This window comes from Gossypium arboreum, chromosome 2 (assembly GCF_025698485.1).
Source record: "Gossypium arboreum isolate Shixiya-1 chromosome 2, ASM2569848v2, whole genome shotgun sequence".
In the NCBI taxonomy this organism is placed as follows: domain Eukaryota; kingdom Viridiplantae; phylum Streptophyta; class Magnoliopsida; order Malvales; family Malvaceae; genus Gossypium; species Gossypium arboreum.
This window is the reverse complement of record NC_069071.1, coordinates 106,015,141-106,025,629: the sequence shown is the minus strand read 5'-3', so window position 1 is coordinate 106,025,629 and position 10,489 is coordinate 106,015,141. Positions and strand designations below refer to the sequence as shown.

General features: G+C 33.9%; 1 protein-coding gene across 1 annotated transcript; it reads left to right on the top strand.

Annotated features, from left to right (window-relative positions):
* The first annotated feature begins 2,724 nt into the window (after nt 1–2,724).
* On the top strand, nt 2,725–8,397 carry LOC108489649 (aspartate--tRNA ligase, chloroplastic/mitochondrial). Its single transcript, XM_017794329.2, has 15 exons — nt 2,725–3,404; nt 3,489–3,632; nt 3,907–4,016; nt 4,291–4,402; nt 4,526–4,597; nt 4,785–4,876; nt 5,212–5,332; nt 5,814–5,936; nt 6,025–6,220; nt 6,323–6,510; nt 6,610–6,681; nt 7,312–7,410; nt 7,519–7,599; nt 7,856–7,913; nt 7,997–8,397. The coding sequence occupies exons 1-15, from the start codon at nt 3,051–3,053 to the stop codon at nt 8,167–8,169; spliced, it is 1,995 nt and encodes a 664-aa protein (XP_017649818.1). The 5' UTR covers nt 2,725–3,050; the 3' UTR covers nt 8,170–8,397.
* Nucleotides 8,398–10,489: the final 2,092 nt, after the last annotated feature.

Below are 10,489 nucleotides of genomic sequence, written 5' to 3'. Positions count from 1 at the left end.
CAACTGTTCGAACAAATAGCTTCCAAATCAAACAACATGGGCAAGTAAATCAAGTAGACCTTATTATTTGTGTCCGGCATAAGTACCCCCTATTAGATACAGTATATATGCTCGAACATCACACATCTTCTCCCATTCTATGGCACTACTTGGTAAAGTTTCAAAATTTTCCTTCAACCAATAACATTTCAAACTCGTAAATCTATTTTTATCATCACCAGCGAGCGTCCAAGTAAGTGATAGCATAGCGCCACGGGTTTGATCACTTTACTTGTACCCGTGGCTGCACTACCATTGATTAGGAGTCCGAGTTGCAGTGTGGCATCTTCTAGGGTGATGATGTACTCCCTATACGGCAAATGAAATGTGTGGGTCTTTAGGCGCCACTGCTCAACCAAAGCGGATATCAAGTTGGCCCTCAAATCGAACATGTGGATCAATGCCACTAGTCTAAATCCGACTGCCTCCATGTATGGCATAATTCGTTCATCCGAATGATAGCTCGGACCATTAACAGAAGCCCTCAACATGCGGTACTCACCCTATCATATTAAATTACCACATTAGTTAAAATTTCCCAATTAAATAGACAATGACCTATAACTTTATAAGAGGGCTCGTGAATAACAAATAACAATTTTTTTACCGACACATCAATTATATTTGCTGTGTGACCATTTGCTCTAATCAAACAATCCATTGTGATATCTGCACTTAAAAAAACATTTTTTATTATAAAAATAAAATTATTATTTTATTCTACATAACAAAAATTCAATATATATCTCTAATGCAGTCCAACAACACCACATAATAAATTTTCAACACAAAAAATATTAAAATGTATAAAATTAATCTGAAAATCTCAAACAAATAATAATTATAAAAAGCTGAAAATCTCAAAAAATTTGGCCATACCATTTTATTTAATTATTTTTTATATTAATTAAATAAAACAAACAAATAAATAATAATTACAAAAAATAAAAAATGTATCTCATTGCTAGGATGTTTCCTCTCCTTCCATACCAACCCCTACTTTTTCCTAACCCTAAAGTTTTTTTTTTTTAAACGCACACACAAGTGCTGAAAAGGGGACTAGGTTATATATAGTGGGTTAAGAGGAATGAAAAAAAAAGGGACATTAGGGAAAAATTCAGGTTATATATAGTGGGCCTGACTATTAGGCGGCACCAATCTGATCGTTTGCGTCAGACATGACTGGACAATCACGAGGTCCCCCCTTTATTTTGCTTTCTCAGGCTTCAAATCTCCCATTTTTACTCCCCTTTTTTTGCTTCTCAATCATGGTTACTATTTTTTTTTTACAAGTAGTGGTGCTGTCTAGCTTTCCCTCTCTACCCATTTAAATTTTTTTAACCCGTATACTGTTTGTATTTTACTCGGTTGTTCTTCATACCAGTGCTATAGGGTGGCACCATCAACAAAATATTTATTTATTTATAACCTTATAATGACTTAATGATAGCCTTATGATTTTAGTGATAAAGTTGGGTGGTGCCATCCCTTTTCAAACACCACCCAGGGTTACTGTTCATGTCATACCATTTTGGTAAATAATTTGGTGAGAATGCCATTTAAGTTATTAATTTTTTTGTATTATTGGGGTAAAACAGCCTTGTTTTCAACATAATATTGCTAATTTTGTCTAAGCTCATCCATATTTATAAATAATTACCAAGTCCATTATATGTTCACCCATATTATTTTTTAAAGGTTAAATTCTACTATTAGTCCCTATATTTTGTGAAAGTTGTAGATTTAGTCCTTATATTTTAATTTGGTCATTTTTAGTCCATGTACTTTTTAAATTTTAAAATTTCAGTTCTCATCAAATGATAACTGTTAAATTCATTACGTTATGCTATTTCTAAAATCTAATGCGTTAAACATACTATTATATGTGTACTTGCATGTCATATTGTTATTGCTCACTGAAAATTTAGAAATGGATTAACGACAATCATTTGTATAAAAACTAAAATTCCAAAATTTGAAAAGTATAAGGATGTAAAATGATCTAATTGGAGAACATGGAAAAAAATCATAATTGTAGGCGTAGTACATGACTAGTAATTGAATTTAACAAACTGGACTTAATTGTTACTATTTTGATCAGAACTAAATTTCAACATTCTAAAAGTATGGGGACTAATTTGATTAATTCAAAAGCACATAGATAAAAATGACAAAATTAAAGTATAGGGACTAAATTCATAAATTTTATAAAGTATAGTGGCTAATAGCAAAGTTTAACCTTTTAAATTTTTTAAAAATATTATGATAATATTATTTTAATTTAATAATTAATAATTATGTATATTGAAAGTTTAACAATCTAAACTACGAACAAACTAATCTAATTGAAATCCACACATGACAAGATCTTTTGGTGGGACTACGAGACTAACATATGTAACGCGCATTGTTAATCTTAAATTCAAATATTAAAGAGTCAAGGCATTCACCTTTTCTAATTGTGCTAAGCGTTTATTATCATTTTTCTCATTTTAAGTTAGTGTTTTTAAATATTTATATTATTAGAGTTATTATTGTTGAGATTGATTTATTTGAATATCATTCTAATAACTTGAAGAAAATGAATGAGAACATATATAGTTATAAAAAAAAAAGAAAAAAGACATAGTGTAATGCATTATGAATTTTGAAAATGAATTGGGCCAACTTTGAATATTTGAATGTAAACTCGATTCATATTTCAACATTTTTTTTATCTAAAACTTCTAAATTAATTTTCAGATTTTTAAAATCTCGGCTTTTAATTTTAGGTTTAAAGGATGGGACTGATGAATAAAATCCAATTTCATGATTCCGATCTGGATAAAAACCGCTGGGAATGATCTTTAAACGGATTTTTAAAGTCCATTTTTGAAACAATATAGAAGCCACGTGCTTCGCACGCCTGCACCCAATCCATTAAGCCCTGTGTTTTCTGCTTATGTCCCTAAGCTAAAAGATTGCCCGAACCCCCATTTCACTCACTTTCCTCAAAAAGCCTTAAGAACACAATGTCTGTGCTTCTCAAATCCTTCCTTATCCTCTCCTTTCGCGCCAGACCTCTCGCTGTTTTCCCTTCCATTCTAATTCCAAAATCGCTTCCAAGGAACCGTCGAACCCGAACCCTTTCCTCTGTTTCTGCTTCCACTTTTCAATCTCCTCCTCCTTCCGTTTCCCCTGAAATTCCCACCCCCATACCCCCTCTCTCTGACTCTCTCCGTTGGGTCTCTCGTACCGCTTATTGTGGTGATTTGTCTAATCAAGATGTGGGTTCTCGGGTCCGTCTTTGCGGCTGGGTCGCTCTCCACCGGGTCCATGGCGGCCTTGCCTTTTTTAATCTCAGAGACCACACCGGCATTGTCCAGGTATTTACTTATTTTCAACTTTTTTCTAAAAATGAAATTGTGATTTTTTTTTTGACTGATTGTTTTACTGTTTTCGAATTATAGATTACATCGCTTCCAGGTGAGTTTCCTGATGCCCATGAAGCTATTAAAGACTTGAGGCTTGAGTATGTGGTTGCTGTTGACGGTTTTGTCCGGTCTCGGCCCAGTGAGTCTGTTAATAAGAAAATGAAAACCGGCTCCATAGAGGTATATTACTGTTAAAAGGATTAGTTAGCTGGTTAGTTAGCATGTAACTAATTAGTTTTGTTGATAGGAAGTTAGTTAATTATTGAGTATAAGTACAGTACATTAGGTGACGAATAAGATTGATTAATCTTTCCAGTATTTTAACAATTACTGTGTTTGAGCTTATGCTTTCAATGAAAACCGGCTCAATAGAGGTGTATTAATATCTTTGAGCTTATTATGCTTTTATTCTTTTTTACTATGTATTTAATTAGATGTCAATTATGTCTGCCAGATCGCCGCAGAGCATGTTCAGATATTGAATGCTGTAAGTTCAAAACTACCATTGTTGGTTACTAGTGCGGATGATGCAAATGATTTTGTCAAGGAGGAAATCCGTTTGAGGTAGTCAGCTTGGAATTTAATTCAATTAGTCCAAGAAAAGCTATGCAACTTATTAGCTGATAAAACTGATACTGTCTTTTATCATAAGAAGGGATAAATAATGAGCTACATTGTTCCTGATGACTTGGCTCGATTAGTTTTACAATATATTTTTAGATTTTTGCTTTTAAAAATCTTTAATTTTCACAAGCCATTCAATTAATTGCTAATGTTTTCCTTATGATATATTTGAGACTCTGAATTGATGTTTATTGTTGGGATACCTGTCTCATAGATATCGATACCTTGATTTACGCCGACAGCAAATGAATTTCAACATCATGTTGCGTCATAGAGTGGTGAAACTCATTCGACGATATCTAGAGGATGTACATAATTTTGTTGAGGTGTAGCCCTATTACGTTTGTTCTAGTACTGTAATTTATTTTAGTGTTATTTCTTTAGTTACTTTCTACTGATTCATGTTCAGTCTCTGTTTTGGTTCTGACCTGTTCATGGTTATAAGGTAGATTGAAACCCCAATGCTCTCTAGATCTACTCCAGAAGGTGCTCGGGATTATTTGGTTCCCTCGAGAATCCAGGTATTAATGATCAAGCTGCTATTAAATGCCTTAGGACAGCATGAAGAACTTGTATGGTGTCAGAGATCTTTGCATCCTAACTGGTTGTTATTCAGTCGATAAGTGTTAAATTTTCTAGTGTTCATCAATTACCTATATCATGGGGACAATGGAACAGGTCTGATTCACTCATATGTATATTTTGAAGCCAGGAACATTTTATGCTTTGCCTCAAAGTCCACAGCTCTTCAAGCAAATGTTAATGGTTTCAGGTTTTGATAAATACTATCAAATAGCAAGGTAAATTTTTTACTTCTCATTGCGTGTTAGTGATGCAATTTGTCTCCTATCTTGATAAGCTTTTTGCATTTCACTTTTGTGAAGAACTGACTGATTTACTCAGGCCCATTTCACCCCGTTTCTCGACCCCCATGTTGAGAGTTAGGATGATCCTGTTCTATTCACGGGACTCGGTTTGATTTATATTTCCTATGTTTGTTACGAGAGAGAAAACGAAAAAGAGAAAAAAGAGAGGGGTTTAGAATATCCTTTTTCCTGCTAGGAATTAGGGGTAATCCAAAAACTAGGTATTGTGAGAATTCATTGGGTTATAACCACGATATAATTTTTTCCAGATGTTTTAGAGACGAAGATCTGAGAGCAGATAGACAGCCTGAGTTCACACAGCTTGATATGGAAATGGCTTTCATTCCATTGGAGGACATGCTTAGGCTTAATGAAGATTTAATTAGAAAGGTTTGTGAATTGTGGCCTCTATGCTATAAGATAATTTGAGTCCTAGCTCCACAATATATTTCAGCAGTAAGTATTCATAAATATTTTCTGGTATGTTTCAATAGAAGGGGTTCAAATGTTAAGTTACACTTTTCACTTACCTAAAGTTGGGGAGTTCTAAATACTGGCCTGTTCAACTTCAGCTCGGGCTTGAGATAAGCTTCATGGTTCAGCTTGTGGGCCTTCTAAGTGGCTTGGCTTGAATCTACACTGCCTCATAGCCCATTAGTTAGTCTAGCTAAGTTTGGTAATTGGCGCTCTAGGTAGACACCCAAGGCATTCATCAAAGGGCTTTTTGGCACTCTGCCTTTTTAGTTAAAGGACTGAAGCTGATTGCTCTCGCCATATCAGACATTTGAAATAGTTAATGCTTATACAAGAAATTTAGATCTTTTTGGTATCTTCACATTATGGGAGGGTTAAGAAAGCTTATTTAATGCAGGTCTTTCTAGAGATTAAAGGTGTGCAACTACCTAACCCTTTCCCAAGACTCACATATGCTGAGGCAATGGATCGATATGGTTCTGATCGTCCTGATATCAGATTTGATCTTGAGTTGAAAAATGTAAGTTTTTTCACATATTGTCTAGTTTTTGCTGGTTTACTTCATTATCTGGTGTTTTCTAACTTTTTCCCCCCTGTTGGAGCTGCAGGTATCTAATGTCTTCTTAGACTCTCCCTTCAGGCTCTTTGCAGATACATTAAAAAATGGGGGGATTATAAAAACAATATGTGTGCCTTCAGGTGCTAAAAGATTTTCAAACACAGCTCTTAAGAAAGGTGATATTTATAATGAGGCAATCAAGTCTGGAGCAAAGGGTTTACCTTTCCTTAAGGTCTTGGATGATGGTAATTAAAAATATTCCATACCTAGTTCAGATCCTCCCCTTCCTTTGAAAAGTTGATTTGCTATTTGTAAATCTCGGCATGACGGTTTTATTATTCTTTTAGGGGAGATCGAAGGAATTCCAGCACTAGTATCCAGTTTGGGTCCAACAAACAGAAAAGATTTCTTGAGAAAATGCTCTGCAGGACCAGGTGATCTGATCTTGTTTGCAGTGGGCCATCAGACATCAGTTAATAGAACCTTAGATCGACTTAGGGTATTCTTAGCCCACGAACTGGGCTTGGTTGACCATGTAAGTTCCTGATCAGTCTTCTATCTGAAATATACATGGTTGTTGCTTCTCTTATTATTTTCTCTAAAATTAAGCATTTGCTTCAATTCTGAAATGCAGTCTAGGCATTCAATTTTGTGGGTGACTGATTTCCCAATGTTTGAGTGGAATGATTCAGAACAGAGGCTTGAGGTCTGTATCATTCTCTTATGTTGTTGGTGATTTTATTGAAATAATTGATATATATCATATGCATGACAAGTTTTTCATTTGATACACTCCTAATGGAGTTTTTAGACTCCTCAATTAAGGTTAAAAGGGTGGCGCATGTCCTTTGGGTTGGACATGTGGCACCTTGTGAACTTTGCTTGTGGAGTTGAAAAACTCCACCGCTGGTTTGCCAAAAATGAACCCTATATATTCTTAAGAAAGAATTGGCATTTTTATGATATGCCCCCTTGTATATCCTTTTTATATCTTATAATTTATTCTTATGTTAGTTTGCTATTATATCAGTGTGATTGTCATTTTTGAGGAATTAATAGAGTAGCTGCATTTTAAGATTTAGTTTTCGATAGTATTATAAGTTCTCTCTGTTGTATCAAAATACAAGTCGATACTTCAAAATGTAGGTTTTATAGTTTCTTTTTGTTTTTACATCCACAACATAGTTTGGTGAAAGCTTTAGCTTGCTAATGTAATTTATATGGAAGTTTTAGATTGTTAAATTAATATTTTTATATATATGGAAGTTTCAGTTATGTTGAATACAATATTTTCCGTTTGCAACTGCCTTTTGATGAAAATTTACTCATATTGTAGCCCTTGCACCATCCATTTACTGCACCAAACCCTGAAGACATGGGAGATATTTCTTCTGCACGTGCCTTAGCTTATGACATGGTCTATAATGGAGTTGAGGTATTTATATTATGTGCTTTTTAGAAACTTTAAAGGGTAAAGATTTGGTTGTCTATCTCTTATAGATGGTGTAACTGAATGAATTATTATTGCCTCTTGCATTTTCAGATTGGTGGAGGAAGTTTAAGAATTTATAAACGTGAGATCCAACAGAAAGTATTGGAAACTATTGGCATCTCTCCTGAACAGGTGAGAAAACCTTAAGTTATTCAACAATTTGTAAACCAACGGTTATTGTTAGCGTCATGTGACTGGGCAAGTCTTGTGTCTGTTACACAAATTTGTTCTGTTTTCTAACTAGTGTCAATGTGATGGCCTGTGGCCTAAAAGAACGTAAAAAACCAGAATGCTTTTAGATCATAGAAAAGCTCAGATTAATATGTCTGAGGTCTCAGTTCTTTTACAGTCCAAATAAAAAGAAATGTGGGTTTTATGTTATTTACAGGCTGAAGATAAGTTTGGGTATCTTCTGGAAGCTTTAGACATGGGTGCTCCTCCACATGGTATGACATGCCTAGGCCACGAAACAATTGTCATTTTCCTACCTGGAATAAAGTTGTTACTTATCTATTTTACCTATTCACAGGGGGAATCGCATATGGTTTGGATAGATTGGTTATGTTGTTAGCGGATGCAAATTCAATCAGAGATGTCATTGCTTTCCCAAAGACGAGTACTGCTCAGTGTGCTCTCACTCGAGCACCATCAAAAGTGGATATCCAACAGTTGAAAGATCTGTCACTGCAGCAAGCCCCGTAGTTTCTTCTTGATTTTCCTGTCTCTATGCGAACCCAACGAGGCTGGCCATTAATTAGCCTTTTCTTAATCACCATGGTTTATGCCCCTCTAAAGTTAGAAAACATACAGCAATCGTCCCCCTTCCCCCTTCTTCCCCTGTTTTATATTTTAACTGTGCTTTACAGATGGCTGAGTTTAGGAATGATTTGATTCTTTTTACCTAAATAAACTATTGGACTGTTTATGGTATGCTAGCAAGTTCGGTTATTGTTTTCAATGTCGCATCAGATCCCAAAAAGTCATTTTACTATGAAAAATTGGTACCCAAATTATGTAAATTTTAACATTTTGGCATCTAAATATTTTTTGGTCAAAGTTTTCTGTTGCCACTAGAGTTATTAAGGTTGTTTAAAAAAAAAAAAAGTTTGAAGAATTTTTAATTAAATAAAATATTTGAAGTTAACATTAACTAAAAATCATTGATGTGTTGCACATTGTTTTATCCATTAATTTCGATAAAAACCTGTAATGTCTAAAAGCGGAGAAAGTGGGTTTTCTTTTTTGCCATTTTTGTTCTATCTTATTTTGAGTTCTTAATATTGAAAATGGGGATTTGTTTTAATGAAAAAGAAGATGAAGGTTTATTTTAATATTGAAATTGTGAGTTTGGGAGAAATTTGAAGTAGAGTTTAATTTAAATTTACAATTTCTTTTCAAAACAAAAAAGTTTTAACTTTTATGAAAATAATCTTTACAAAATATTAATTATGATCTCTCTAAAGATGCATTTATGCGTCAATAAAAAGTATTTAACATATAGAGTTTATCATTAGAAAGAATGTTATAATCTCAACATCATAATATATAATATTTTGCATATGTTAAGATCAATAACTAAAATTTACTAATTGCAAGGATGAGTGCAGGCAATCAAATTGATTTGTTTTGGGCGATATAGCCAAAGTTGAAGTGATAAAGCTATCCAATGCTCACACTGAATATCTCTAAAAATCCAATTTCTCCCCTAAATTTGTAACTATAAATAGTAAAAGTTCTGGTCCATTTATCCAACTTGTACACATTTAAACCAAAAGTGAAATTAATGGAAAAAAGAATGTGTAACACATCAATGAGTACTATGTAGCATTACAATTTTTAGTGTTTGCACTGTTAATTCCATATAAATAAAAACTATTATGGTTTTCAAGACACCTTAAATTAGTATATAATTTAATTAGGTTTAATCATTGTTTGGGGTCTAAACTTTTTTTTTTTTGATAAAATTAGGCATTGAACTTGACAATCATTTTTACATTTGGGCCTCAATTTTTTTTCCTATCTGATTTAGTCTTGATATTTCCCTAAAAAGCCTAAAGTTTAGGCACCAATATAGGAAAAATTGTCAAGTTTAGGGAACAACTAGGTTAAAAAATGATTAGGCCCCAATATGGGAATAAATATAAAGCTTAAGGACTAACAAGGACGAAAAAAGTTTAGGCACCAATGTGAGAGTTGTTGCCAAGTTTAGGCCCCAAGTAGAGATTTAACCCAGCTTAAATCAAACAAAATACAATATAGATTTTGCGTAACATAGTGAAATTTGACAACTCAAACTTTTAAAAAACTAATTCTTAGTTACTTACTACTAATCTCTCTCTCTCTCTCTCTCTCTCTCTCTCTCTCTCTCTCTCTTATTGTTTATTGGTTTTTGAGATGGCTAAATGTAACACCCCACACTCGACACGATTGCCGGATCTGAATGTGAGGTGCCATATTCGTTGCTAAAACAAATACGATTTCATTTACATATAAACAAGTCATACAAGTTATTAGATTCCAAAACTTAATTAAATACATTATTCAATCAAATATGGGTTATAAACGAGCTTATGGAAACTTTTTTGAAACATCGGTGATAAATGAGAGACTGGAACGTAAAATTTTCAAAATATAGATGTAATGTCGCGACATGAAGAAAATGCATGTCGCGAAACTGAGGGTAGAACCATGACATCTTCAATCGAAGTGAGTCATGACCTTTGAGTCAGGAGGTTAACGTTGCGACTTTAGCATAGGAACGTTGTGACCATAAAAGCCGATAGGCTCAATGTCACGATCTCAGTAGGGGAGAAATGCGACTGTAAAAACAAAAACTTAATGTCATGAAACCAGTATCGTAACCTTGAGGGTAGTTTCCCTCAAAATTTGAATCGTTCATCTCTAATCGGCCAAGTACAAATATCAAATGGTTTATGTGACCCAAAACTTAGCAACATTGCAATTTAGGCATTACTTCAAAAGCTAAACTACCATCCTTGACATATCAAACACTTATCAATAT

Bases quoted from the DNA above. Each gene is read 5' to 3' on its own strand.
- LOC108489649 (XM_017794329.2), top strand. From the start codon at position 3,051: ATGTCTGTGCTTCTCAAATCCTTCCTTATCCTCTCCTTTCGCGCCAGA. The intron at 5,333-5,813 runs GTTTGTGAATTG...TATTTAATGCAG, and splicing joins ATGAAGATTTAATTAGAAAG to GTCTTTCTAGAGATTAAAGG. The intron at 5,937-6,024 runs GTAAGTTTTTTC...TTGGAGCTGCAG, and splicing joins TTGATCTTGAGTTGAAAAAT to GTATCTAATGTCTTCTTAGA.